The sequence below is a fragment of the Arachis ipaensis genome, chromosome B5 (genome assembly GCF_059453495.1).
Source record: "Arachis ipaensis isolate K30076 ecotype BB chromosome B5, ASM5945349v1, whole genome shotgun sequence".
Taxonomy (NCBI): domain Eukaryota; kingdom Viridiplantae; phylum Streptophyta; class Magnoliopsida; order Fabales; family Fabaceae; genus Arachis; species Arachis ipaensis.
In genome coordinates, this window is record NC_142440.1 from 21,029,156 (window position 1) to 21,056,497 (window position 27,342).

Below are 27,342 nucleotides of genomic sequence, written 5' to 3' on the forward strand. Positions count from 1 at the left end.
TCAATTAAATAACAACAAATTATTGAATGATTAATTTACAAAAAAAAGATATTTAATTATTTAGACCTACTTAAATACATGTAAATAAAATTGTGATTATTTTATTTAAGTTTTTGTCTTTTTTATTATTATATTTTTTTATTTCTCTCACACAATTATATATTGAGATGTTTTTTTTCATATTATATAAAAGATAATCAATAAAATATAATATGACAAACACAATATTTGATAATGAACTAATATTAAACATGTTAAATACAAATATTGTCAAAATATTAAAATAAGAGGAAACTACTTTTTAATTAAAATGCTTTTTGATATGTTAATTAAATTATTTTAATTTTATTAATATACTTAATTTTAGATATCTAAATATATTTATATTAATTTATTATTATTATTTTTATGTATTTATTTTGTCTTTACTAATAAAATTTATTAGGTTGAGAATACGTTACATCTGTGTAATATATATAGAGTGTTGTGCACTCTATAGATAAAGCCAAAAAAAAATAAAAAATATGAGTATAATAATAGAACTACGTTTATTTATATTGGATTGAATTAAATTGTTAATTTAAATTATATTCATCTAAATTTTAAATTAATAACTTAATTTTTTTTTTCTTTATCTTAGATGCACAACACCTTAAATATGTACATCTACTTATATGTAACATATCTCAAATGCACCATAATATATTTTCTCTTAAAGTGTTACACATCTCGAGTACATAATACTCAATTTATGAGCTTATTTGTTTTCTACCCTTTGTACCCAAGATATATGTAATAACAATATAAAAATATAAATATTTTACATCTTGCACATGTCAATAAATAAAATATTTAAAAAATTTAAAATAAAAAATTTAAATAATATATTTTTATTATAATTAAAATAAAATATTTTACTCTAAAATTAATAAATTTTTTCACTCTTTCTTCTTCTTTATCTATCTGATTTCTTCTTTCTCTCTCATTCTCTACTACTACTACTACTATTTATCAAAAATACAAAAATTAGAACTTGCAACTTTTTAAGTGAGTATGGAAAATTATTATTATTATTATTATTATTATTATTATTATTATTATTATTATTATTATTATTATTATTATTTTAACTAAAATAAAATATTTTTTTATAAAATTAATGAGTTTCTTTCTTTCTTTTTCTTCTCTATTTCGCTCTTTCTTTCCTTCTTTTCGCTTTTTTTTTTATTTCTTTTTATTCTTCTCACTCTATTATATTATTAATTTGGTAATTAAAATATGTTACATGACACGTTTTTATTATAATTAAAATAAAATATTTTTCATCAAAATTAATAATTTTTTTTCTTATAGAATAATTAAAGTTAAAATATAAAATGTAAAAAATACTCATTACACTAAAAAATATTACTAAGTACAATAAAAATTTGTTACTAAATTATAAAAAACAAATAATTAATAACATTTATAATAATAATAATAATAATAATAATAATAATAATAATAATAATAATAATAAGGATAAATGAAAAAAATATTAATTGTTAGTGTTACAATATCGGAAATAATGGACACCAAGGAGGTTAACGGTTGTTTTTAACCAAAGGTTTATGCTAAAGGGCTTCTACTACGATGAAATGTGGCAATATTAAGAACATAAAATAGAGGAGTGCTAGAGGACTAGTATTTTTATTAAATTTTGGCCAACACTTAACTATCAAAAAAAAATTGAATGATTTTACACCATTAGATACAATCTCACACCATTAAAAATATTATTAATAACTAAAAACCACAAAATCTACTGGTTCCTAGACTTTCTTTATAAAATAACCATTTTATAGTTGTGGTATTTGAAATATGGAGTAAAGTATATGTGTTTTCGAATAGATGGTAGCTGTAACCTTTATAGGGAATAAAGACACAATGTGACTATTAATCTCTACGAGGTGTTTGATGAAAACGGATTTTAATTTTTTCAACATTTATAAATCAATGTCTAAATTTTTTGCTAATTTGATTCGTTTTTTGATACTTTAAGATCTTTAATATACTTTTATCACTGAAAGAAGAAACTTTTTTCGATGAAAAAAAAATCTTTTGAACCTTAAAGAATTATATAGTAAAAAAAAAAATTGATAAAAAAAATAGAGGAATTAGTTCACAAATAATAAAAAATAACTTGTTGACCGATTCAAATGTTAAATTATTTGCTTCACTAAATTACCACATACTAAAATTATACTTTCACACTCACAAACCCATATTATTATTATTATTATTATTAGGGATAAGTATTGTTTTGGTCTCTCACTTTGAAGGTCGGAATCGAACCCGTCCCCGATCTAATTTTCGATTTAGAATCATCCTTAACGTTTTTTTTTCGTATTAAAATCGTCCTTTTTAATTTTTATTCCTAAACTACCCTTCCTTTTTAATAAAATTTAAAAAAAAAAAAACACCCCCACCCCCACCCCGTCTCCTCTTGCCCTCCTCCTCCCCTTCCCCTCTCCCCCTCCCCGTCTCCCCTTCCTGCCACCCCCACCCCCGGTCTCCCCTTCTCCCCTCCCCCACCCTCCGGTCTCCCCTTCCCACCACCATCCACCCTCACCCCACCTCCACCTTATCCCCGGTTCCCCCACCCTCCGGTCTCCCCTTCTCCCCTCCCCCACCCCTCCGGTCTCCCCTTCCCACCACCATCCACCCCCACCCCACCCCAACCTCACCCCCGGTTTCCCCCTCCTCGTCTCCCCTTCCCGCCACCCCCACCCCCCGGTCTCCCCTTCCCCCCTCCCCCACCCTCCGGTCTCCCTTTCCCACCACCATCCACGCCCACGCCCACCCCCACCCCACCCCCGGTCTCCCCCTCCCTGTCTCCCCTTCCCGCCACCCCCACCCCCACCCCCCGATCTCCCCACCCCACCCCCATCCCACCCCCGGTCTCCCCCTCCCGCCTCCCCCTCCCCTCCCCCCACCCCAACCGTGCTTTATTTTTTTTTAATTTTTTAAATTTTATTAAAAAGGAAGGGTAGTTTAGGAATAAAAATTAAAAAGGACGATTTTAATACGAAAAAAAAACGTTAAGGATGATTCTAAATCGAAAATTAGATCGGGGACGGGTTCGATTCCGACCCTCAACGTGAGAGACCAAAACAATACTTATCCCTTATTATTATTATTATTAGTAGTAGTAGTAGTAGTAGTAATAGTAGTAGTAGGGGCGGAGCTAACTTCAATGTGAAGGAGGGGCCAAAAAAATAATTTTATATTTAAAATAAAATAAAATAAAATATTTAATAGAAACTAAATTAAATTTTATGTATAATTTATAGAAAAAAATTGATGGTTGGGAGAGGTCATTGTCTCCCTTATTACGTTCTATGTGGCCCCGCCCCGATTATTATTATTATTATTATTATTATTATTATTATTATTATTATTATTATTATTATTATTATTATTATTATTATTATTATTATTATTAGGTGATTATTATTGTGTTTAAAAGTGTTTGTCTAATTTGCCAAAAAAATTAAAAATTAATATTTAATTTTAAAATATAAAAATAAATAATTATTAAATATTTAAAAATTATCATAAAAATAAATTAGACAAAAGTTAAACACTAATAGACATCATAAAATTCACCTCCTTATTATTATTATTATTATTATTATTATTATTATTATTATATATGAGAGAAAAAATCACACTGCATTTCCCAAGCCGTCCCTCTCGTACAACCTCCATCGCAGGTATAATTAATTGGTGAATATTTTTATGATGACATCTTCACATAAAAATAACATTGTAGATTATTGAATGAGTTGATATGTTTGACTAAATATATTTGATTAATCATCTAAAGATTTATAATATCATCTTTATATAAAAATGTTATCATGTGAGTGTTTTCTTAACTATTATGCTTATTCAATGTCATGTTAAAATTCTTCTTACCGTCGTCATTATTATTATTATTATTATTATTCAAAATTTTTAATTTAATTTTTCATTATATTTTTTCATTCCATAAAAATATTTTTAGATATCATATATAGTTATTGAGATGTTAATTTCTAATTAATACTTGTTCAGATGAATGGTATTATTCATTATTAACATTACGTCTTTACTTAATAGATTTTTAATTTATATCTAAATTAAAACTAAAAATTAGACTCATTCCACCTAACTACAGTTATAAAAATGAACTCCAAACATTTTCCTAAATTCATCGATGTCAAAAATATGTTATGTCTTTTATGTCTATGAACTAATAATACATTTAGAAAAGATCCAATCATATTTTATATGCAACAAATTTGAAAATAATATAATTTTTATGGATTGTGAAATCAATTACCGCCATCAACAAGTTGTCAACAAAAAAAATCAATCATAAAGAGAATAGTCCAAGCAGACTTAAATGTATTGCTTTATAATTACACATCATATAAAATTATATATCACATAATAAATAAATAGCGTATGAATTTTATCTAAACCATACATCAAAAATATTTCTGCTTAGTTCTTAAACGATCATATTATTCTTAAAAAAGGTAAACATCTTTAAAATCGTTGTGGTCCATAATATTTCCTAAATTTTATCCATATAAACAATGGTCCATATTAATATTTCCTTAATATGTATCTCTTCTGCATGTGCTTTCATTTCGCTGAACATATGGAGTATGTCGTATCCCTATACCCTAGCTTGTTGAATGTTCAGTTTCAATTCAAATGTATAGGCCCCCCATGGCCCGTTCTTGTATTAGATTTTTTTATTTTTTTTGGTGTCTATCATTCTTGTATTAAATGTGAAAGGGAATGAACTTTCTGTCTTGTTAATTTCTTTTGTATCTAATTTAATAATCAAATTCACTCTCTATTTTTATTTCATAATAATAACCTATACTTGGATATCTGAAAAATTATAACATTGCTTAAATGTTAAATAATATACGTACGTTACATCTTTTTCTTTTTACTTTTTTTTTTTTAAAAAAAAAATCCTCCAAATTTATCACTCGTTGCATCGCCTTTTTTCGCTACCTATCCAAAATGCACAGACCTTCCCTTCTAATGGTAGAAACAGATAAAAAGAACCAATGCCTGCGATAATTTCTTATTATCTTCCATGTTCATAATAAAGGGTAATGCTACAGTGTTGAAATTGGATTAATTTGAACTTTTAATCTTTTATAAGAATTGGATTAATTTTTTTATTGTCGTTGGACTTTTTTGTTAGTAGATACATTAGATTGGTAATGTAAAGAATCAATCCAAGCATAATAATAATAATAATAATAATAATAATAATAATAATAATAAGTCATCAGAATTTATTATTTTTGTCATTATTTAGTTATTAATTCAATTTTTTTAGTTTAGTAATTTAATAATATATTCTATTCCATACTTTTAAACATTGATAACTAATTAATAATTAAAAATAATGAATTCTGATAGTTTTCTAACATTTATGTAACAATAACAACAACAATAATAATAATAATTGAAGATGTAGTGAGTGTTAGGACTTCATTTAACATTTCAATAACAACAACAACAATCATAACAATAATAATAATTGAAGATGTGGTGAGTGTTAGGACTTCTCTGAAACAAAACTCACCTTGAGAGTATCCCAACTTCTTTTTGAGAAGTGAGCAAAAAAAAAAAAAAATTGAAATCTGTTATTACTTTTCCCTCAAAAGAATTTGTGAATTTGTCTTCCTGTCTCATTTTTTGTTTTATCCATTATTTTTTATATTATTTTTAATATATAAGTATTTAATGTCTATACAAAAATTTGATTCTAAATATATATTTTTTGAATTTGTAATATAAATAATTATCTTTATATTTTACTATTTTTATTTTTTATATTCATACAACTATAAACTATTATTATAAACCTTAAATACAAATTTTATTTTAATAAATACATTAAAAATTTTTAATGTATGAATTAAAAAAAATAATTATAATAAATTTTTTATTTTAATTCATACTTATTTATTATGTATGTATTCGATTTACTATGTATATCATGTACATAATAAATCAAAATTCGATTTATATGTAAATACCTAAAAATTGAATTTGCCTGATTCGATTTATATAAATTTATTTAGGACATATATAAAACCAATTTTTATTCAAAAAAATTGTATAATTTTAGTCTCCAATTAATTTATTAATATAAATTATTCTTATTTTTAAATTCAATATATATATATATATATATATATTGAATTTAAAAATAAGAATAATTTATATTAATAAATTAATTGGAATAGTGAATTTGTGAGAAAATAAAACTAATATATATATATATATATATTAGTTTTATTTTCTCACAAATTCACTATTCTTTTAGACTTTTAATGATTCATTAATTACTTTGTATTTACTGAGCTCTTCAAATTTTTTATAAAAAAATAAAAGATCAAAATCATCAAATTACAAAATACTAACCAAAATTATTTTTCCTTTCTAATTCCTGAATATAATTTAACGTTATTTACGATAGCATATTTAATAAAAAAAATAAAACATACCAGATAATAATATTTTAATTCCTGAATATAATTTAATTAATTATTAACATAAAAAATTAAAATCTAAAAATAAAAAATTTTATTATTAACATGGACAATAACAATGCAATATTCAAAATTAAATATATCAAGCTTTAATTATTATTATTATTATTGACGTCACAAATTAAATACTCAACAAAAAATATAAAAATATAATTTTTTCATGAACTAAATAATATTAAACACCAAAAATACATTTTTTATCAACATAAAAAAATCTAAACATATTAGACATACACATCATTAATATCACATAAAAAATAGAATATTTGAACAACACAAAAAATATCATCACCAAATATTCTAACAAAAATATTATTATTATTATTATTATTATTATTATTATTGTTATTGTTATTGTTATTGTTGTTGTTGGATCAATTCTTTATATTACCAATTCAATGTATCTACTAATAAAAAAGTCCAACAGCAACAAAAAGATTAATCCAATTCTTATAAAGGATTAAAACCTCAAATTAATACACTACCTAGCATAATTACCTCCCTATACTTCGACAAATATTTTATTTACTGATGCTTCGACTCAGTTGATATTTCATCTGTCACATTAAAATCAACACGCATCTTTATATATTATGTCCAACTCATTTCAGCAGGAGCATTACCCATAATAAAAACTATGACATTACCCATGACTCATAATTTTTTATTACAGTTAAGTAGCCTTATTTTTTTTAATTCAATCAAATGCTTTTCTTAATAAGAACCAGCAAGACTTTTGAATGGGTAAACTACTAAATGAAAATATTTTCTTATATAGCAATATATACGTTTATGGTGGCTAAATTAATAGTGACTATAGGTGATTATAAATTAACTAACAAATAAAAGAGTGATATTTGGCCATAAAAAAAAGTTGATTAAAATTTTTGTTACGTTCAAATCATACTTATAACTAATTGAGGGAATGTATTTCACCTAAATACATGAATAAGATAGACAAATTTCATGTCGGAGCTAACGGAAAGCGGAAAGAATTAACGGAGCCATGGTGGTGTGGTACAAGATGATGGAGGCGATGGCGACAAAAAAAGAGAAAATTGGATATTGGGTAAATGAAAATAGGGCCTCCGATTATGGCAGGGAACGGAGGAAGCAATCTCATCAAGGAAGAGGCGCGGAGGCAGATGGGTGGCGGTGGCCATGGATACCGATTGCTGGAACTGTAGCAAAAAATTCTGTCAAAACAAAGATCGCATTCGGTTCTATGTAACTCCAGGTAGAAGAAGACATCCCTCACCGACTTGAGGTTATTACTTGTAGCGACAAACCAAATCTGATAACAGAGAAATTATATGATTAGATGATGTTTTTTCTTGTTCTGACCCACATTTCTTCTTTGTTAGTATATTATTTCGTTGATGCTGAGAAGCTAAGATAAAAAAAAAAAGAAAAAAATTTACTATGTCAGCAAACATTCTATCTTTCATGTATTTTATTTTGATTTTTCAATCACTTATAGCCACTATAGTTATGGGACAAAGATAACCACGAGAAAACGCACCTTCATAATATGCTTTTACTTTATTGAATGTCTTTTTTCTATATTTTTTATTTTTTATAATACCTATTAAACTAAATCACGGTTTTTTATGAATTGGGATCGTAGATAACTAGAAAAATACAAATCGAGAAGTAGCAATTGAAAACGAAATGAGTAGCGAAACTAATAAAAATTGTCGGAACGCAAAATTTTATTAAATTCAATGAATTAAACGTACTTATTAATACAGTAATGTAATGTGATTTTGTTGATAAATGAAATCTATTGCCGGGGCTCCCACCCGAACAATAATAGAGCACTAGTAACAACAACTAACAGTATTTGATGGCAAGAAATTGGAAACACTACTAGCGCAACTCTACCCTAAAAAGTATTAGTAAGTCCTAATTAAGGGTGCACAAAATTGATGTTTGGTCGACCCGCATTCTTTTTTTCTTACTACTTTCTTGGTAGGTTCCCTGGATATACAAACGAAACAAGGAAGAAGAGTAAATAATAGTAGTAGTAAAGCTAATATAATGTAACTAAGATCGTATATAAAAAGCAAATACATGTTGGTTGAGGGCATAGTAGAGTCAGAGTCAGATCTGCATTTGGAATGAACAATGGGCCCTAGTTGATGTCTGTCCATGGTGGCCAATGTTATTCCCATGGGTGCCTTAAGGTATGTGGCTCCTCTATACATCCACTCATCCATTTCGTCGCTGTAGAACTCATCGAAGCCCTCTCCACACAGTGCACATCGACTTTGATCCTCTTCAGCAGGAACGCCTAACTCTTCCTCATCTTTCATTTCCTCTGTATCCTCGGGAGCCAACGACCCTGGAATCGATTCTTTTCCCGAAGCCTCTGCACCACTTAGCCACATGCTCCCACTTGCAAACCACTTTTGAGACCCCTTCTGCTTCCGGCTTTTCGACATTCGGTTCCTAGTCACGTGCCAATCCATATGTCTACTGTGCTCATCTTGCCTTTTGAATCGGAGACCGCAGCTCGTGCATTGTCTAGGAAGATCACCGTATAAGGCACTGATTACACCTTCATGACGAACCTTCAAGATATCTGGATCGAACTCTGTCCCAATGGAATCCTAAAACACGAGTTCATTTAAATAACTATCTCAAATCAACAAACTAGAAAGGGAGGGTAACTAATGAAAGTATAGTTACCAGTCCGGTGGGTGGATTGGTGGGGGGATTAATTACCGAGATCACACCATGGTTCACTAGTGAACTAATCAAATTAAGATATGCAGGTGGTGGTTGACTTGTCACCGAAGCATCGGCATGGGGATGAGACATCATTTGTGATGGAGCAGTTGGGAGGCTTGGATGTAAAAGTGGCAAGGTTCCCCCATGTAAATGTAAACTTTGGCCCTGCATATCAGGTAATGGATTTGAGATGGGCGTACTTATTAAGGCACCATGACTAATTTGTGTTGAAGATGGAACTTGAGGTGGAAGAAACTGTAGTTGAGGTGCTTGTCCATGATTTTGCAGGTTAGAGGAAATTGGTCCAGGTTGATTAGGCAACTGGTCATGTATAAACAAAGTTCTATTTGGACCATGACCCACATTGGTGTTATTATTAACGTTTATTGGTTCAAACAGACTCCTAGGACGTTTTTGCAATGAAAATGCTGGATTCAAGTCGGAAGGGCAAGTAGCATGAGCATTGACAGCAAAGAGAGCAGCCCCCATATTAAAGGGGTACTGTGAAGAATTAGATAGATCATTAGATAACTTCCTTTTCCTGGAGAATCTAACACTTGATTGCATAGAACTACTGTTTGTATTACAGTCTACTAATCCTGGATTCATATCTTTCCAATCAAACTCCTCTTCTTCAGTGTCCTGCCATGATGCCAATGGAAACTTGCTCCCTAAACCATTTCTGCCAGGCTGCTCCACCAACAAAAGCTTAGTACTAAGAATTTCACGGCCTTTGTCACAACCATATGCCTCAATAAGAGCTCTTGGACTTTGACGTTGTTGTTCATCATTGAGATTATAAGTCTTGGAAGTTTGAAATATGTTCCAACCATCACTAGAAAATCTCTTTTGCTGCCATTCATTCAACCCTCCTTCTCTTGTATTACCTACAGTTTCCGTTGAATCCAACTTATCACCACCAACCTGTGAGGATGAAAACCAACACACTGTCAGAATGCAGCTTATCTGTCTGCACGATCTTTCTTTCTATTAACAGGTATAAACAGACACCTTTCTATTAAAACAAAAATTTGGCGGCCACATCATTCAGGTTGAGACACCCAATATATATATATATATATATTATTTTCATCAATCATGACAAATAGCCTTAACGTACCAATAAAATCACTGATATTTTTGCATACAACACATATTTCACACAAAAACTTACATTATCCATAATTGAACTAGAGTGTTCCATCTGCTGCAAAGATTGTGGTTTAATAACATGAGCCCCAAGAATCGGTCCACGAAAATCATATGCCCCAAGGTGATTAGCAAAGGATTGTTGATTATTAACTGCTGGTGAAGATTGCAATTGAGCTTCAATATTACTTAGGACAGAGGGAGGAAAGATCTTTGACCAGGTACCAAAGAGACGTTGCAGAACAGAATGCAGATTGGGCTGGACCTGCCTGTATGCCTCACAGTAAACCTTGGCACACAATAAAATTGTTTCAATCTTTCAATAAAAGAATAAAATAAACATGAAATATAAATAGAAATAACCATACTCTAATTGACCTACTTGAGGTAGACGTAAAGAGAAGTGTTTAACATATTCCTGGCCAAAATTCTTCACAATACTGTCCAGAAGATAGAGAGAAGGAATTTTTTTATCAGCAGGCACCTAGCAGTAAACAACCGAGATTTAAATAATATTATAGCTTAGCTTTACTAATTTTCTACTATACAAATATCAGCAAAAATGCTTGACAGAATATCATCGTTATTTGCTAATTTAGAACTCAGGAGCAAAAGTAACATTTAAAAAGTCATTCTTTACAAACAATTGTCATCATGCCTCTTTTTTTATGTGACAATAGGAAAAGTGATCTCTGAAACTCAATCTTAACAAAGGATTGAGACTTTATTGACAAGATAAACCTTAAAACTTAACACATGTTCTTCGAATTTCGTTCCAGTTCAGTCAAGACCTGAAATGCGTTGTTTTATTCTTGGGTCTTAAGATTAGTTTGGTCCTTTCTATGGGATTCATGTGCCAGTTGCTAGTTATCCGAAAAGTTATGTTATCCTAAAATTCTCTGTTCTTAGTCGAATAATAATAATTAATAATTTAGAATCCATTCTCTCTCGCGGTTAAACTCTCGCTCAAATAAATCAAAGGCAAGAACAGATGGAACGATAAAGCCCATTGGAATTGGAAGTAATGACTTTTCCTCGTTTTGGCAATCAAATGAGACCCTAAAGCAAATAAAAAATAAAATATAAAATAGGATTGGGAAAGAAAAATAAAACTTAAATGCTGATTTATGGATAACTGCCAAAATTGAAACAACGCCCGTAGAGGGATAACTTTCCACCCCAATAAAAGTAGGGTTTTTTCGTTACAAATGGTGCGAAAAGGTGATAACTTTCTGCAGCAATGGAGACAGACCTCAAGAATCCGATTGCAAATGGCATCCGCGATGCCCTTGGCGTGTTTCCTCTGTTGGCCGGCAATGATAGTGAAATCGCTAATGATGGAGTTCACATTGGAGGTGAGCTCTGACAACAATAGCCCATACGTCCAAACAATTTCTTCGGCCTTGAGGTAGCCTTGGCACTGGGGAAGTAAGGCGTTAAACCGGCGGACTAGCATGGAAGGAGAAGGCTCGTGCGTGATACCATTCGCCATTTGTATTGTAGCTGATTCGTGCGCAATAGAATTTGAGAATTTTTAACCTTGACGAAGGAGAACGGGAGTTATATCGAATTGAGAGAAGAGATTGGATGAGATGTAAACAGAATTGTGACCTCTAAATAACTATTTATAGAATTTTAAGTCTCTGCCACCTAATAATCTAATATCCTATGTTGTTGTTGTGCGCGTCAAGTCAGCGTACCTTAAAAAAAAATTGAATCCTAAAAAATGAAAATAGATTAATTTATTTTACAGTTAAAAATTTTTTTTATTTTATTTAAAAAAAATTAGATGGGGGGATATAGTGGGGGAAGTTAGGTATTGAACGTGAGTGGTGATATGGGTATTTTATTTAATTTGGAGTATTTGAGATGTGGTGTTTGAGACCAGAAATTTTTTTTCTAAAATCAAATGAAGGTTTTAAGTTATTGAAATTGAATGAAAATAGAGTGCAAGAATGTTTTGCTGGGGAAGAGATGGTTGAAGGAAAATGGGATCAGGCATCTGACTATAACCGAAGCAAAAAAAATTGTGAAGAATAGGGTGTTCTTAAATTGAAATTTTTTTGCTTTGCTTTATGATGATATAATGTTTTTTTCTATTGATTACCTGAACTATTATTTCATACAAATTATATATCTTATCAATTATATTTTATTTAAAATAATTAATTTATACAAAATATAGCACTTTTAAATAAAAGTATAAAAAATTATATCATATATTAATATGTGTATAACTAAATTTTTTAAACAATATAAAAAATAAAAAAATAGTTTTATATCTCTCACTCAATTAAAAAATTTATTTTTGTTATAATATTTATGACATAAAAAACAAATTAATTTTTTTGTTTTCCTTCTTCTAAAAAATTAACTTTTATTTTTGTTATAATATTAATTTACACACATATACCACGTAACTATTAATTAAGAAACAATATTCTTATCAAAATTCAAAACTTCTAAAAAAAATTAATCGAGATAATTTAAGTCAGTTTAAATAATAACTATTTCAATCATATTATTGAAATGCTTAAAATTTATATATTAAAATTAATTTATTCATGTAAATAGTATCTAAAATATTTTCATACAAAAAAATAAAATTTATTAAATACTTTAATATATTAAATAATTTAATATGATGAATATCTTTAAATATTTAAAGGATTGATTCAAATTTCTATAATTAATGAAATTGTCCTCAGTCTTACTCTTTTCTTAGATATTTCCAAGTCGAATCTTAAATAGATAATATACATCTTTTAACTTGTGGTTCACTCTTCTTTCTCATTCTCGTTCAAATATCTTCTTTTCTAGTTTTTTTAATGATTTAAATTTCTGAATTCTGGTTTTTTTTATGTTGAATTTTTTTTATAGGTGTTTAGAATTTGAGTTAGAACTTTTATCTCAATTCATGTCTTTTATTTCTTATTTTTGTGGCATTCAAAAAATTAACTATCAATGACAAAAGCTTTAAAGTCGTGTAATATTGGATACTAGATTCTTTTTTGTTTTTACTTGGTTGTGCTGAATTCGTTTGAAATTTCTTTTGATTAAATTGGTATTAGTTATTAAACCATCCTTCAAAAGTCATGGTTCAAGAATAATTGAATATGGTTTGATGTTTTCTAGATTATTCTTTCTTGCTTACTCTGGTGTTTGGCTACTTGAATTTTTAATGTATTAGCTGAAGAAAGGTTTTGCTAACTAATACTAACAATTAACATACAATTGAAGAAAGAATAGTGTAACTTAAATTTTTTTTTCTCTTTAATAAAATCATTTAATCTTGTGTATTTGTAGTGTATATTTGATACTTTTAAAGTTTACTTTAATTTATTAAATTTTAATGATCAGAAATTTAACAAAAAAAAAAAAAAAGAAGGCAAAATTTGTAAATGAAATACTTAATTTTTAATTTTTAATGTGTGATGATGAAGGTGAATTTTTGGAAGTATGAGTTTGTTGAGTCTTGCAATACAAATCGATTGAAATTGGATCTGTGTTAGAAATTAGGATTTTGTGAATAATTCCTAGGGATGTGCATGGTCCGATTCGGCCTGGCCCAAACATTTTAGGGGCTAATTAGGTGTGATTTCACCGGGTCTAGGGCCAGGTAAGGGTCTCAAAAATAGACCCGGTCATTATTTCGGGTCGGGTTCGGGGCATAGCTCGGGTCACCCGAACTCGGTCCGGTGGCCCGGTCATCATACACAATTAATATTTTGTGTTATTTGTGATGGATGATGGCTATTCTTATGTGAAATTTAAGTATTATAAACCTTAATATTTTGTGTTATTAGTTATTATAAGACTATAAGTTAATATTTTATGTTTAAAATGCATAAGATTTTAGACTAATGCATAATATTGTGTTATTTGTATTGATTTAAATATTTGGTGTTATTAGACAATATTGGTATTGATTATGGTTACGCTTTAATTTCAGAGAAGAGTTGGTTCTTGTTATATTTTTCTAAGTGAATTTTACCATGTCAAATAATGGTTGGAGTCTTAGAAATTTGGATATTTTCACATGCTAGCTTATAAGAAGGTATTAAAGTAATGTAATGTTAACGGCCCAGTTTTCACCTGGTATAATCATGGCCCGAAAGTGTATAGGTTTCATCGGGTTTAGGGCCGGGTTCGGGTCTAATAATAAATAGGCCCGGTATATATTTCGGGTCGAGTCTGGGTCACATCAAACCCGACTTCACCCGACTTCACCCGACCCATTCACACCCTTAATAGTTCCTATATAAGATTGTGCGTGAGGATAGTAATAAGCAATCAAAAAACCTTTGATCTTAATATAAGCTCATTCATCTGTGCACCAAGTTTGATTCTCTGGTTGTAATCTTTATTAAGTTGTTATGAATTATGATGAAAAATTTTGGTATCATCTTTAGATTTATTATTCTTTCATGTGTGAATAATGATGACGGCCCCAATGTATATATCCAATTTTTTCTACTTTGGTTCTATGGGGTGATTTACGTCCTACTACAAATGGGGGAAATGTTGATTTTCAAAGCACGTGTTTCCTATCTAAACTTGTTTGAACAGTTTATCTCCAATAACTTCTATCTCTTGAGTAATTAACAAATGTTGTTTGTATGCATTGAAAAGAAATATTGGTGTTGCTATTTGTCAGTATAATTTTGTGTTCTCCGTTAATTAATACTTATTTTGATTCACTTGAATTTTAAAGTTAGATCCATGAACAAGATGCGTAATATAATTTTTACAATTTTCTCTTTTGATGTCCCTAATTGTTTGCTGCTTCATCATTACGGCTATTGATTTGGACATAACACTTCCTTGTTTATAAAAAAGGCATTAGTGGAGGAAGGTTTGCTTTACGATTAACCAATGCATCAAAATTTTCTATAAATATGTTCTTTTGTTGTTCTTTGTTTAAGTTGAAAACATGATCAATATGCAAGTGAATGAAAGAAAAAAATGTTGGATTGTTAAATGTGCATAACAAGAACGTGATATATACATAATTGGTTGATTTTTTATTGTATGGAGTCATGAGTTTTGATTTTGTGTTCTTTGTATTGACCTTTCAGGCATATGAACGAATGAGCTTTGATTTTGTGTTCTTTATTCTACAATACGAGAATTATCAAATTTTTCTTACATTACTAAAAAACTGAAAAATTATCTTTTGAATTGCAGTTATTTTGTGGAGAGAAAGAGACTAATCTAATTAGATCAGTTATTGTGATAGAGTTTTTTTTTTCTATTCAGCTCTGCTTCAACTCTCAAAATTCTTATTTTAGAAAAATAATATAGTAGAAGAAGCTATTCAACCAATATCTTTAAGTGATTATGTAAATTAAATACATGCAATTGGTGATATAAAATAGAGTATAAATTTAGATATTACTGATTGCTTTGGTGATATAATTTATAATTTATATATTCTAAGTTCAAAAATTGAGTAGTAAGAGATAATCTAGATTTATGCCTATTACTATATTTATGTTTTTTTATATTATATTTGTATTTTTTTTATCTTTTTATAATTATATTCTCATATAACACATTGTATTTCAGATTTTATATATATTATTACTTGATATTATGTAGCATGACTAAGGTTTTTTTTTTTAAATTAATTTTATCTTTTTGAGATCTAAACAATAATTATAGAACCATTTTTCTTTTTTGCCTTTTACCCCTGTTTTACTGTCTAAAGACATTTTGTTGATTTAGTGATGATTCTCATATTCCTTTAGAAAACAAATTGTTGCCTCCATCTAAATTTTTAATCTGTGGGTAATGCTGTTTCAAGCTCAAATAATTTTGTGACTGCAAGTGTTTTCAATTTTTGTTTTCAAATCAAGTCATTTGGTATACACGTAGTTTCTATAGTTTGAGAATTTAAATTATTTTTTGTTCAGCTTTTTTGAAACTATTAATGTAAGTTAATTATATATGTGTTAACTTATCTATTTCTAAAACAATACAGATTTCTGTTAATAACCCAACAAGTGACATTGCATGTTTGAGGGATCCACAATGCAAGGTGATCTCTATAAAATTGTATAATCAATGAAGTATATGAGTAGATATTGATACTAAAGATTATTGTTCAGTTCTTTTTTCATGTTATTTAGGATGTTATTAATCAGAGTACCAAATGTTTACATAGTCCAAGTGTTAAATATGGTAGTGGTCTGTCTATCAGAGATAAGCAATAACTTGCTATTCTAAAAGATTCGAATTATAATTTTGATGAGCATATGGATGAGTGAGATGCTTGATGTTTAGTTTTTAGTTTTAATAGCTAGAATATAATTTTTATTTTGTAAGCAGTGTGTGAAAAGAATTATTTAATTAATAGCTATTGAAAAAGAATTGAATGGTCTTTAATAGTTAATGAGAATATTCGGATAAAATTGTGTTATTAGAGATAAGTAATTTATTATGCAAGCATATTAAGAAATTTACTGACTTCATCACAAAAGTTTTAACCAAATTGCTATATGTTTTTAAATTTTAAATTATATTATTTTTTCTCTTTTCATTCCAAATATGTTTAATCATCTGATATTTATATCGTAAATTTGTGACCATGTTCACAAGTGAATAGTCATTATTATCAATTGTAACACTAAATTAAATTTTTTGTATTTAATTAGAATCTAAGAATTAAAAGTAAAATTAACTGAAAAGAATCTATTTAAGACTGAGCGAATGCGCGGGTTACCTACTAATATTTTAACAGAGTAAAAGTGACAAAAATAACCTAATTCTAATATGCTTTTACTACTACAAACTTCTTTTTTTGTCTTTTTTTGGTGAAAATCCTTCATCTTTAGGGTTTTATTTTTCCACCTAACTTTATTAACAAAGAATTCCTTTACTGCAAGCTCATATGATTATGGAGATCCGAAGGTATGCTGACTTGACACGCACGACAACAACATAGAGTATTGGGTGACAGGGACTTAGAATTAGAAATAGAAACAGGTTAGGCTTTAATTTTAATAGGTCTGGTTTATCATGTAGTTAATTAGTCTAAATTTGACCTACTATAAACTTTTTTTTATGTATTAAATCTGTCTTGTTATTTAGTATGGCCTGATCTAAAATTTGTTAAAAAATTTGATATTTAAAAATAAAAATATTATTTAAAAAATATTTTTTAATAAAAATATTTATATGTAATATGTAATATTTAATATTTATAAAATTTTTTAAAATTTTTAAAATATTTAAAATATACAAAATTATTTATAATAAAATATAATAAATTTAAAATATCTTATATTTTTATTAATAATAAAAAAATTATTTATATATTTAATTATCTCCTAATCTGAATGGAGCCCCCACCCCCACCCCCAGCCTCATCTCTCTTCTCTCTCGACACTCCACCGCCTCACCTCACCGCGTCACTCTCTCATCTCTCCCCTCACCTCGTCAGTTGTCACTCTCAGTCTCTCACAGCCTCACCTCATCACTCTCTCGCTCTCAGTCTTGCACTCATCACTCCCTCGCTCTCGGTCTCGCACTCATAAGCTCGTGGTCGCAGTCTCGTACCCCTGCTTCGCTTCATCGGCGGCAGAAGCAGACGGAACCAGTCAAGCAGCATCTACTCCGTCGGGTGGTGGTGGTGGTCATTGTCTTCTTGTTTGGTCGCGTCTCGAAACCAGTCAACCAGGTGAGCTCCCTTCGAATTTTCGACCCTGTTCTTTCACTGGTTCAGTGTCAATTTTGAATAAATTAAATTTGTTGTTGAACCTGAGCAAATTTTAACTAGACTTCTATAAATAATTATTTAGAGACCACAATCCCGTTTACATCTCATCCAATCTCATCTTCTCTTAATTCGACATAATTCCAGTTCTCCTTCATCAAGTTTAAAAGTTCTCTAAACTTCCATTGCCCACAAATGGAGAATGGTATCATGCACGAGCCTTCTCCTTCCATACTCGTCAGCCGGTTTAACGCCTTACTTCCACGACGCCAAGCCTACCTCAAGGCTTTCTCTACCAAAAAAATTGTTCAGACACATGGGCTCTTGTCAGAACTCACCTCCAATGTGAACCCCATCATTACCGATCTCAATATCATTGTCAGCCAGCAGAGTAAACACTCTAGTTCAATTATGGATAATGTAAGCTTTTGTGTGAAATATGTGTTGTATGCAAAAATATCAGTGATTTTGTTGATACGTTAAGGCTATTTGTCATGATTGATGAAAATAATATATATATATATATATATATATATATATATATATATATATATTGTGTGTTTCAACCTGAATGATGTGGTCGCCAAATTTTTGTTTTAATAGAAAGGTGTCTGTTTATACCTCTTAATAGAAAGAGAGATCCTGTAGACAGATAAGCTGCATTCTGACAGTGTGTTGGTTTTCATCGTCATAGGTTGGTGGTGATAGGTTGGACTCAACAGAAACTGTAGGTAATACAAGAGAAAGAGGGTTGAATGAATGACAGCAAAATAGATTTTCTAGTGATGGTTGGAACATATTTCAAACTTCCAAGACTTATAATCTCAATGATGAACAACAACGTCAAAGTCCAAGAGCTCTTATTGAGGCATATAGTTGTGACAAATTAAGGCTGTGAAATTCCTAGTACTAAGCTTTTGTTGGTGGAGCAGCCTGGCAAAAATGGTTTAGGGAGCAAGTTTTCATTGGCATCATGGCAGGACACTGAAGAAGAGGAGTTTGATTGGAAAGATATGAATCCAGGATTAGTAGACTGTAGTAGAAACAGCAGTTCTATGCAATCAAGTGTTAGATTCTCCAGGAAAAGGAAGTTATCTAATGATCTATCTAATTCTTCACAGTACCCCTTTAATATTGGGGCTGCTCCCCCTGCTGTCAATGCTCATGCTACCCGTCCTTTCGGCTTGAATCCAGCATTTTCATTGCAAAAACGTCCTAGGAGTCTGTTTGAACCAATAAACGTTAATAATAACACCAATGTGGGTCATGGTCCAAATAGAACTCTGTTTATACATGACCAGTTGCCTAATCAACCTGGACCAATTTCCTCTAACCTGCAAAATCATGGACAACCTCCTCAACTACAATTTCTTCCACCTCAAGTTCCATCTTCAACACAAATTAGTCATGGTGCCCAATAAGTACGCCCATCTCAAATCCATTACCTGATATGCAGGGCCAAAGTTTACATTTACATGGGGGAACCTTGCCACCTTTACATCCAAGCCTTCCAACTGCTCCATCACAAATGATGTCTCATCCCCATGCCGATGCTTCGGTGACAAGTCAACCACCACCTGCATATCTTAATTTGATTAGTTCACTAGTGAACCACGGTGTGATCTCAGTAACTAATCCACCCACCAATCCACCCACCGTACTGGTAACTATACTTTCATTAGTTTCCCTCCCTTTCTAGTTTGTTGATTTGGGATAGTTATTTAAATGAACTCATGTTTTAGGATTTTATTGGGATGGAGTTCGATCCAGATATCTTGAAGGTGTAATCAGTGCCTTATACGGTGATCTTCCTAAACAATGCACGAGCTGCGGTCTCCGATTCAAAAGGCAAGATGAGCACAGTAGACATATGGATTGGCATGTGACTAGGAACCGAATGTCGAAAAGCCGGAAGCAGAAGGGATCTCAAAAATGGTTTGCAAGTGGGAGCATGTGGCTAAGTGGTGTAGAGGCTTCGGGAAAGGAATCGATTCCAGGGTTCGTTGGCTCCCGAGGATACAGAGGAAATGAAAGATGAGGAAGAGTTAGGCGTTCCTGCTGAAAAGGATCAGAGTCGATGTGCATTGTGTGGAGAAGGCTTCGATGAGTTTTACAGCGACGAAATGGATGAGTGGATGTATAGAGGAGCCACATACCTTAAGGCACCCATGGGAACAACTTTGGCCTCCCTGGACAGACATCAACTAGGGCCCATTGTTCATTCCAAATGCAGATCTGACTTTGACTCTACTATGTCCTCAATCAATAGGTATTTGCTTTTTATATATGATCTTAGTTACATTATATTAGCTTACTACTGCTATTATTTACTCTTCTTCCTTGTTTCGTTTGTGTATGCAGGGAACCTACCAAGAGAGTAGTAAGTGAAAAAGAATGCGGGTCAACCAAACATCCGTTTTGTGCACCCTTAATTAGGACTTACTAATATTTTTTAAGGTAGAGTTGAATCATGTATAGCTATAGTTGCACTAGTAGTGTTCCTAATTTCTTACCGTCAAATACTGTTAGTTGTTGTTGTTAGTGCTCTATTCTGCAGTAGATTTCATTTATCAGCAAAATTACATTGCATTACTGTATCAATAAACACGTTTAATTCATTGAATTCAATAAAACTCTACGTTCCGACAATTTTTATTAGTTTCACTACTCATTTTGTTTTCGATTGCTGCTTCTCAATTTGTATTTTTTCGTTATCTATTATCCCAATTTATAAAAAATCATGATTTAGTTTAATAGGTATATATAAAAAATAAAAAAATATAGAAAAACATAGACATTCAATAAAGTAAAAGCATATGTATTGCTATATAAGAAAATGTTTTGGTTTAGTAGCTTACCCATTCAAAAGTCTTGTTCGTTCTTATTAAGGAAAGCATTTGATTGGATAAGCATAAAGGTTAGTGTATATCAATTAAATTCTACTTAGATATTAAAAATTTAAATAAATTTTAGGGCTTGTGAATTGACCAGATTTAATTTACCACCATTTGATTTTTTTTAAAAAAAATTAACATATAGGAAAAAATTTTCTATGTCCTCCTTTTATACGTTTCCTTTTTTTTTTTTTTTTTTTTTTACTATTTTGTAGTATAGCTTTCTTGGTTAATAGGAACATCCATATTATTATTATTTTGATAAAAAAAATTAATGAAAAAAGATTTTTTTTTATTTTTTAATGTATTTGACAAATTTTTAGTAATAAAAGTAAAAGTATTAAAAAAATAAAAAATATTTTTTTAGAAGCTATAATTTACATTTTTTTTTAAATATTTTTTTCTTAAAAAACTAACAAACCTTAAATCTTTGGAACATAAAAATGAAGTTATGGAATTACTACATTATAATTAGCTCGTTGAAGTTTATTGCTCATATATCATATTTTTCAAAGACTTAATGTTTATCAAAGATTTTTTGCATTGTATGAGGCTGTTGAAAAGTTGTGCTTAAGGAGACAACATATATACGATTTCAATTCATATGGGGGGAAGAAATTATTAAAGCAACTATACTTATACTATACAACTTGGCCAAAATGGCAAAGTGAGGATGGACTATACACGGATTGGTACAAACAAAATAATAATGAATTAATTATTCCTATTTGTCTAATCCTCCATTCTATCAATTCCTTTCTTAAATTTTTCCCCATGGCGTAACATGGATGTTTATTTTATTTTGCTTTTAAACCCCCCCCCCCCCTCTCTCTTCTTTCTCTCTTCTTTATTTGCCCTTTGTGTGCTTAAAATTTTCCATGAAATAATTTGCGATCAAAGACTACAGCTGCATCCTTATCTCCACAACCACTGCAGTTTACAACGACCTTGCTGCCGTCACATAAGGTAGGGACCAGATTATCTAAGATAGCCAATGCATGAGCAGCCTCCAATGATGGAAATATGCCTTCCAATTTGCATAATCTTTCATAAGCTGCCAAACATCATCAATTAATTAGTAAAAAGTAAAAACCTTCAAGAGTTTAAGCATTAATTAATTTCTGTGTGTTCAATAAGCATAATAAAGGTGAAATGTGCCTTACCATCAAGAGCTTCTTGATCAGTTGCAACGCAGAATTCGGCGCGTCCGGTTTCTTTTAGGTAACTCAACTCAGGACTAACTCCTGGATACTCCATCCTGCAAATTGAAACAACGAACCAATTACTTTGAGGTTAAAAATAAAGAGCATGCAGTAACTAAGTAATTAGGAGTTAATAATAATAATAAGAAAAAATATAGGTAACCAACAACATTTAATAATAATAAGATCGATAAATACGGACCCGGGGGCAATGGAGTGTGGTCCAATAATTTGTCCATCCTGATCTTGCAAGAGGTAGCTGAGGGCTCCATGGTACACACCCACTTCACCAGTGGCGAGTGTGGAAGAGTGTCTTCCACTCTCCAAACCGCACCCACCGGCCTCAACACCAATGAGCCTCACATCCTTGTCTTCTAAGAACTCGTGGAACAAACCAAGAGCGTTAGATCCAGTCCCCACGCACGCTACCAGCACGTCTGGTTTCCCTCCCCATTTCTCCAACGCTTGCTTCCTCGTTTCTCTCCCTATCACTGACTGAAACTCACGCACCATCGTCGGGCACGGGTGCGGCCCAACTGCCGAACCCGTCAAGTGGTAACTGTTTTCCATTTCTCCCACCCAACACCGAAATGCCTCCGATGCTGCGTCCTTGAAGCTTCCATTAACCCCTTCTACCTTAGCACCTAACAGTTTCATCAACTGCACGTTAGAACTTTCCTTCTCCATTTCTTTGGCGGCCATGAACACTGTGCATTCCAAACCAAGCTTAGCGCAGGCTGCGGCGGTTGCGATGCCGTGTTGTCCAGCTGCGGTGGCCGTCACGACGCTCTTTCTACCCATGCGTTTGGCAATCATGGCTTGTGCAAGAGCGTTGTTCATCTTGTGGGAGCCACCGTGGTTGAGATCTTCTCTCTTGAGGTATATGTCAGGGCCTTTTCCATTGTTGTTCATCTTGTAGTACTCCGATAACCGCCGCGCGTAATACAGTGGCGTCTCTCTCCCTGCAAAGTCTTTTAATGCCTCTGCTAGCTCTGCCTGCATTCCACAATAACAACGAAACGAAACGTAACTCATTAATTTCCATTGTTGTTCATGCATAATGCATGTGAAGCTTATTAGCTTGACGTGAATTTTCTAACCTTAAAAGCTTCATCATGTAGGGCCTTGTTGAACTCAGCTTCAAGCTGGCTCAAACAAACTACAAGTGTCTCAGGTACAAACTTGCCTCCAAACCTACCAAATTTACCGGAGTTAATGATGGGGGCATCAGTATTATTATTACTCTCTTGCAGCTCCTTCTCTAATAAGGGTTTTATAGTAGGCACATAAGTTTTGGCCAATTTGGTAGGGAGGTTAGTCTTAAAAAAGGTGTCTTGATGATCATCAGTGGCAACCATCAAACAGGAGCGCACTTTATTGGGTGCTCCTTGCTGCCTGGAATGGTTGCTGCTGCTAGCAAATGCCCCTAACTGCAATTTGCATGTCATCATTTTTAATTTGAGTGAGAATGAAATTGATGGCTTAGTGCGTGGTTGCTTATGTTAGTTTGTGAAAAGTGATAAAACTCCTGCTTTCCCTATGCCCGCTTTTATAGATACAATTTGCCACGCACTTGACTTTTCAACCGAGTAGAAGCCTATAGCTACAGTTTGCCGCGCACTTGACCTTACAACCGAGTAAAAGCCAAGTTTAGGAATGGTACGCTACTACGCTATTGGCTAACTGAATATGAGTTGGAAGTGTAAGTGTTACTAAACATAAAGAAGCCCTATGACTAATTCTCACTCAAGAACATTTTTTTTTCGATCAATATAACTAATCATCTATCAGATTAGATTTAAAGAACACAAAGTATTTAGAAATCAATAAAAAAATTAATTTAAAATAATCTAAAATTATTCTATTTACATTATTTAGTTATTATTTATTTATTTTATATTTTTTAATTATTGTCAAAATAGTTAAATAAACTTAATATAACAAATATATAAATTTATTTAAGAAAAATATTAAAAAACTAATATTTTTTATTAATACTAACCAATATTTTTTATTAATATTTTATTTTTATACTATTAGAATTTAAAATTATGTTTAAAATTTAAAATTAATATTTAAAGATTTAGAATATAAAATATTAATTAAATATTAGTTAAAAATAATAAATTCGGTTTAGTATATTGCATTGTTCTATATATAATTATCAATATTAAGTTAACAACAAATTTTTCGTTATCGGAAAACAAAATTTGCCTAACTAATAGATGCGGAGTATTCTACGGTAACTCCAATTGAGAATTTGAGATCACTACAGGCGTTAACAGGTAAATCAGTAAATGCGTATGTACTTGCCTACTGTTCTAACTTATAACAAACATTTGTTTGTCTTTTCTTAGACTTGTATTCTTTTTCACTTTAATTCTATGTTAAGCTAAAGAAAAATATTAGTTGACTTTATTTTAATTTTTAGTTTTTATTTAATTTTTTTAAAAATTTATTATTATTTAATTAATTTAAATATTTACGTATTTTTATGTATTAGTTAGTCAAAAAATTAAAAAAATTATTTATTTTTTATTTTTTTAAATTAAATAAAAAATAATATTTAAAAGATATTTAATTGCACTAGTAACTAAATAATCTATAAATGAGTAGTATAATGCTTTTCTTCAACATTTTAAATGTGCTCCATTAGAAGTAGCTATTACATATTTATCAATACAACAAGGTAATTAACAAATTTTAGTTTTTATTTTATTCAGCTAACGATAATTAAAATTCATTTAAATAAATGCACAAAATATATATTTAGATTTAATATCTTATATTTTCATTCTCTGTCCAGCAATAAAAATACAAAATTAATTTCCTTAAAAATTAGTGCATTTGAATTTAGAGCAAAATATAACTTCAACAAAAATAAGAAACCCTGAACTATAAATTTAAACCTTGATAAAAATATTTTAAAAAGTATGAACGACAACAACAATTTCAAAAAAAATTTAAAATGTAATGAAAATAACAAATTAGCAGTGTTTACTATATATATAAAATGAAGAATTTTAATTGGAATTGAACAAGAAGCGAGGGTTCTCTGATCGAAGTAGTGTTTTATAATGTATAAATGTAGGGAATTGGATTAAAAAACATAGGGCTACGCTTAATTAACTGTAATGGAAAATTATGAGTCATGCGTAGAGTCACAATTTTTATTATGAACATGGAAGATGATAAGAAATTATCGCAGACATTGGTTCTTTTTATCTGTTTCTACTTTTCATTTCATTTTCATTTCATTAAAAAGAAAGATAACTTTTGTGCATTTTGGATGGTAGCAAAAAAAGGCGAGAGAACGAATGATAATTTGGAAGAATTTAAAAAAAATTAAAAAAATAAATTTAAAAATGATCACTTTTAATATTTTTAAAAAATAAATTAATTTAAAATTAAAATTTGTATCGAAGTAAATTGTTGAAACGAAACTAGTATCACCTTAATGATACATACAGTATCACCTTAATAAAAAATTAATAAAATTTTATTATTCATATAATTATATTAATAAAATAATTAAAAATAATATAAAATTATGACTAAACTAAAATTAAATATTAAAAGAATAAATTTTATTTTTATTTTTAAATTATTATTTATAATATATAATTTTATAAATATTTATGTGTCATTTTGTAAAATTTAAAATAAAATTAAAATTATATCTAAAATTAGAGATTATTATCTAAAATATACTTTTTAAATGTTTAAGGTGAAAACCAAAGATTTGGATAATATTAATTATATTTTCGCAATAACGGGGGATGAAAAATAAAAGTAAACGTGGAATTCAACAATAAACATTGGAAAAAGGTGAAATAAATGTGTTGAATGAAACCACTATATATATATATAGTACAATTATTTTAACTATGAGTGAAAAATAATTGTTGTTCCTACGTGGATAATGAGAGATAACGTGAGAGATAACTGTTTTTTTTTTTTTTTATTATTTCCATCGATCTCTTTTAACAATAGACAAATAATTATTTTTATTTTTAAATTTAAATCAATTCAATTGAATCATAATTTAATTTAAATTTTTTTATGTATTCTGCCTGAGTACTAATTAATTAAATATATCTATTTTAAAAATTTTAAATTAAATTATGATCTAATTGGATTGATTTAAATTTTAAAAATAAAAATAAAAATAACTATTAAGAGAGATTGATAGGATAGTAGGGAGAGAATTGAAATGGTTATCTCTTACGTGGATAGTGGGTGGAAAATAACGTGAGAGATAACCGTTTCAATTCTCTTTTCATTATCTCATCAACCTTTTTGAGTACTAATTGATCAAATATATTTATTTTAATCTCTTTCATCAATCTTTTCATGTACTAATTGTATGCTAAAGTTTGGATTATTGATAATATTAATATTTTTTATTATTTTTAAATTTAAAAAGAATACATGTATCTCGTTTACATTGTAAACGAGATATACACATTTTGCGTTCATCAGTTTTATCTTGTTTACATAAATACATGCAAAATTATAAACGAGATAAGAGAGGAATATTTATTTAGGTAAATATTTTTTAAATTATTTATTTCGGTAATTATTATAATTTATTTATTTATTAAAATAAAAAATCCTGATGCATGTGATAATAATAAGCATACGTATGAGAAATTTCAAATCTGTGGTCCAAATTGACAGATTCTCTGTATGCACTCGGGATGCATTCCAGGTGGAGAGAATCTATCTAGCGCTTGCAAGTTGACAAAATTGATAAGCAAGATACATAATGTGCATTTCACATTTTATCAACGTTTTTCTCAAGAATTTTGCGATTGTTGAGAAATACAAAAAGCACGTTTTAACTCCCAAGTGACAAACGTCAACCGCGTTTGAACTTTAAAGTATTCTTTAATTTCTTATATTTAATCTAGTAAATAAAAAGAAGAAAACAAAAATAAAAGTCTATCTGAATAAGACGTTTAACTCATACCAGGTAATAGGTTAGTATCTTTTTAATTCACTGTTTATCTTTTTGCTTTTTATAATTAATT

General features: G+C 29.9%; 2 protein-coding genes and 1 pseudogene across 2 annotated transcripts; 1 reads left to right on the top strand and 2 right to left on the bottom strand.

Annotated features, from left to right (window-relative positions):
* Window positions 1-8,509: 8,509 nt before the first annotated feature.
* Window positions 8,510-11,988, bottom strand: LOC107640326 (polyadenylation and cleavage factor homolog 4). The gene is made up of 6 exons (XM_021123660.2): window positions 11,749-11,988; window positions 10,879-10,980; window positions 10,522-10,785; window positions 9,306-10,271; window positions 8,688-9,226; window positions 8,510-8,594 (listed from the first exon to the last, which is right to left on the bottom strand). The coding sequence occupies exons 1-6, from the start codon at window positions 11,986-11,988 to the stop codon at window positions 8,510-8,512; spliced, it is 2,196 nt and encodes a 731-aa protein (XP_020979319.2).
* A 5,406-nt stretch (window positions 11,989-17,394) lies between these two features.
* On the top strand, window positions 17,395-20,659 carry LOC107640327 (polyadenylation and cleavage factor homolog 4-like; annotated as a pseudogene).
* Window positions 20,660-21,725: 1,066 nt separating this feature from the next.
* LOC107643273 (tryptophan synthase beta chain 1) lies at window positions 21,726-23,837 on the bottom strand. The gene is made up of 4 exons (XM_016346868.3): window positions 23,410-23,837; window positions 22,512-23,305; window positions 22,271-22,365; window positions 21,726-22,161 (listed from the first exon to the last, which is right to left on the bottom strand). The coding sequence occupies exons 1-4, from the start codon at window positions 23,758-23,760 to the stop codon at window positions 21,974-21,976; spliced, it is 1,428 nt and encodes a 475-aa protein (XP_016202354.1). The 5' UTR covers window positions 23,761-23,837; the 3' UTR covers window positions 21,726-21,973.
* Between the last annotated feature and the right edge of the window lie 3,505 nt (window positions 23,838-27,342).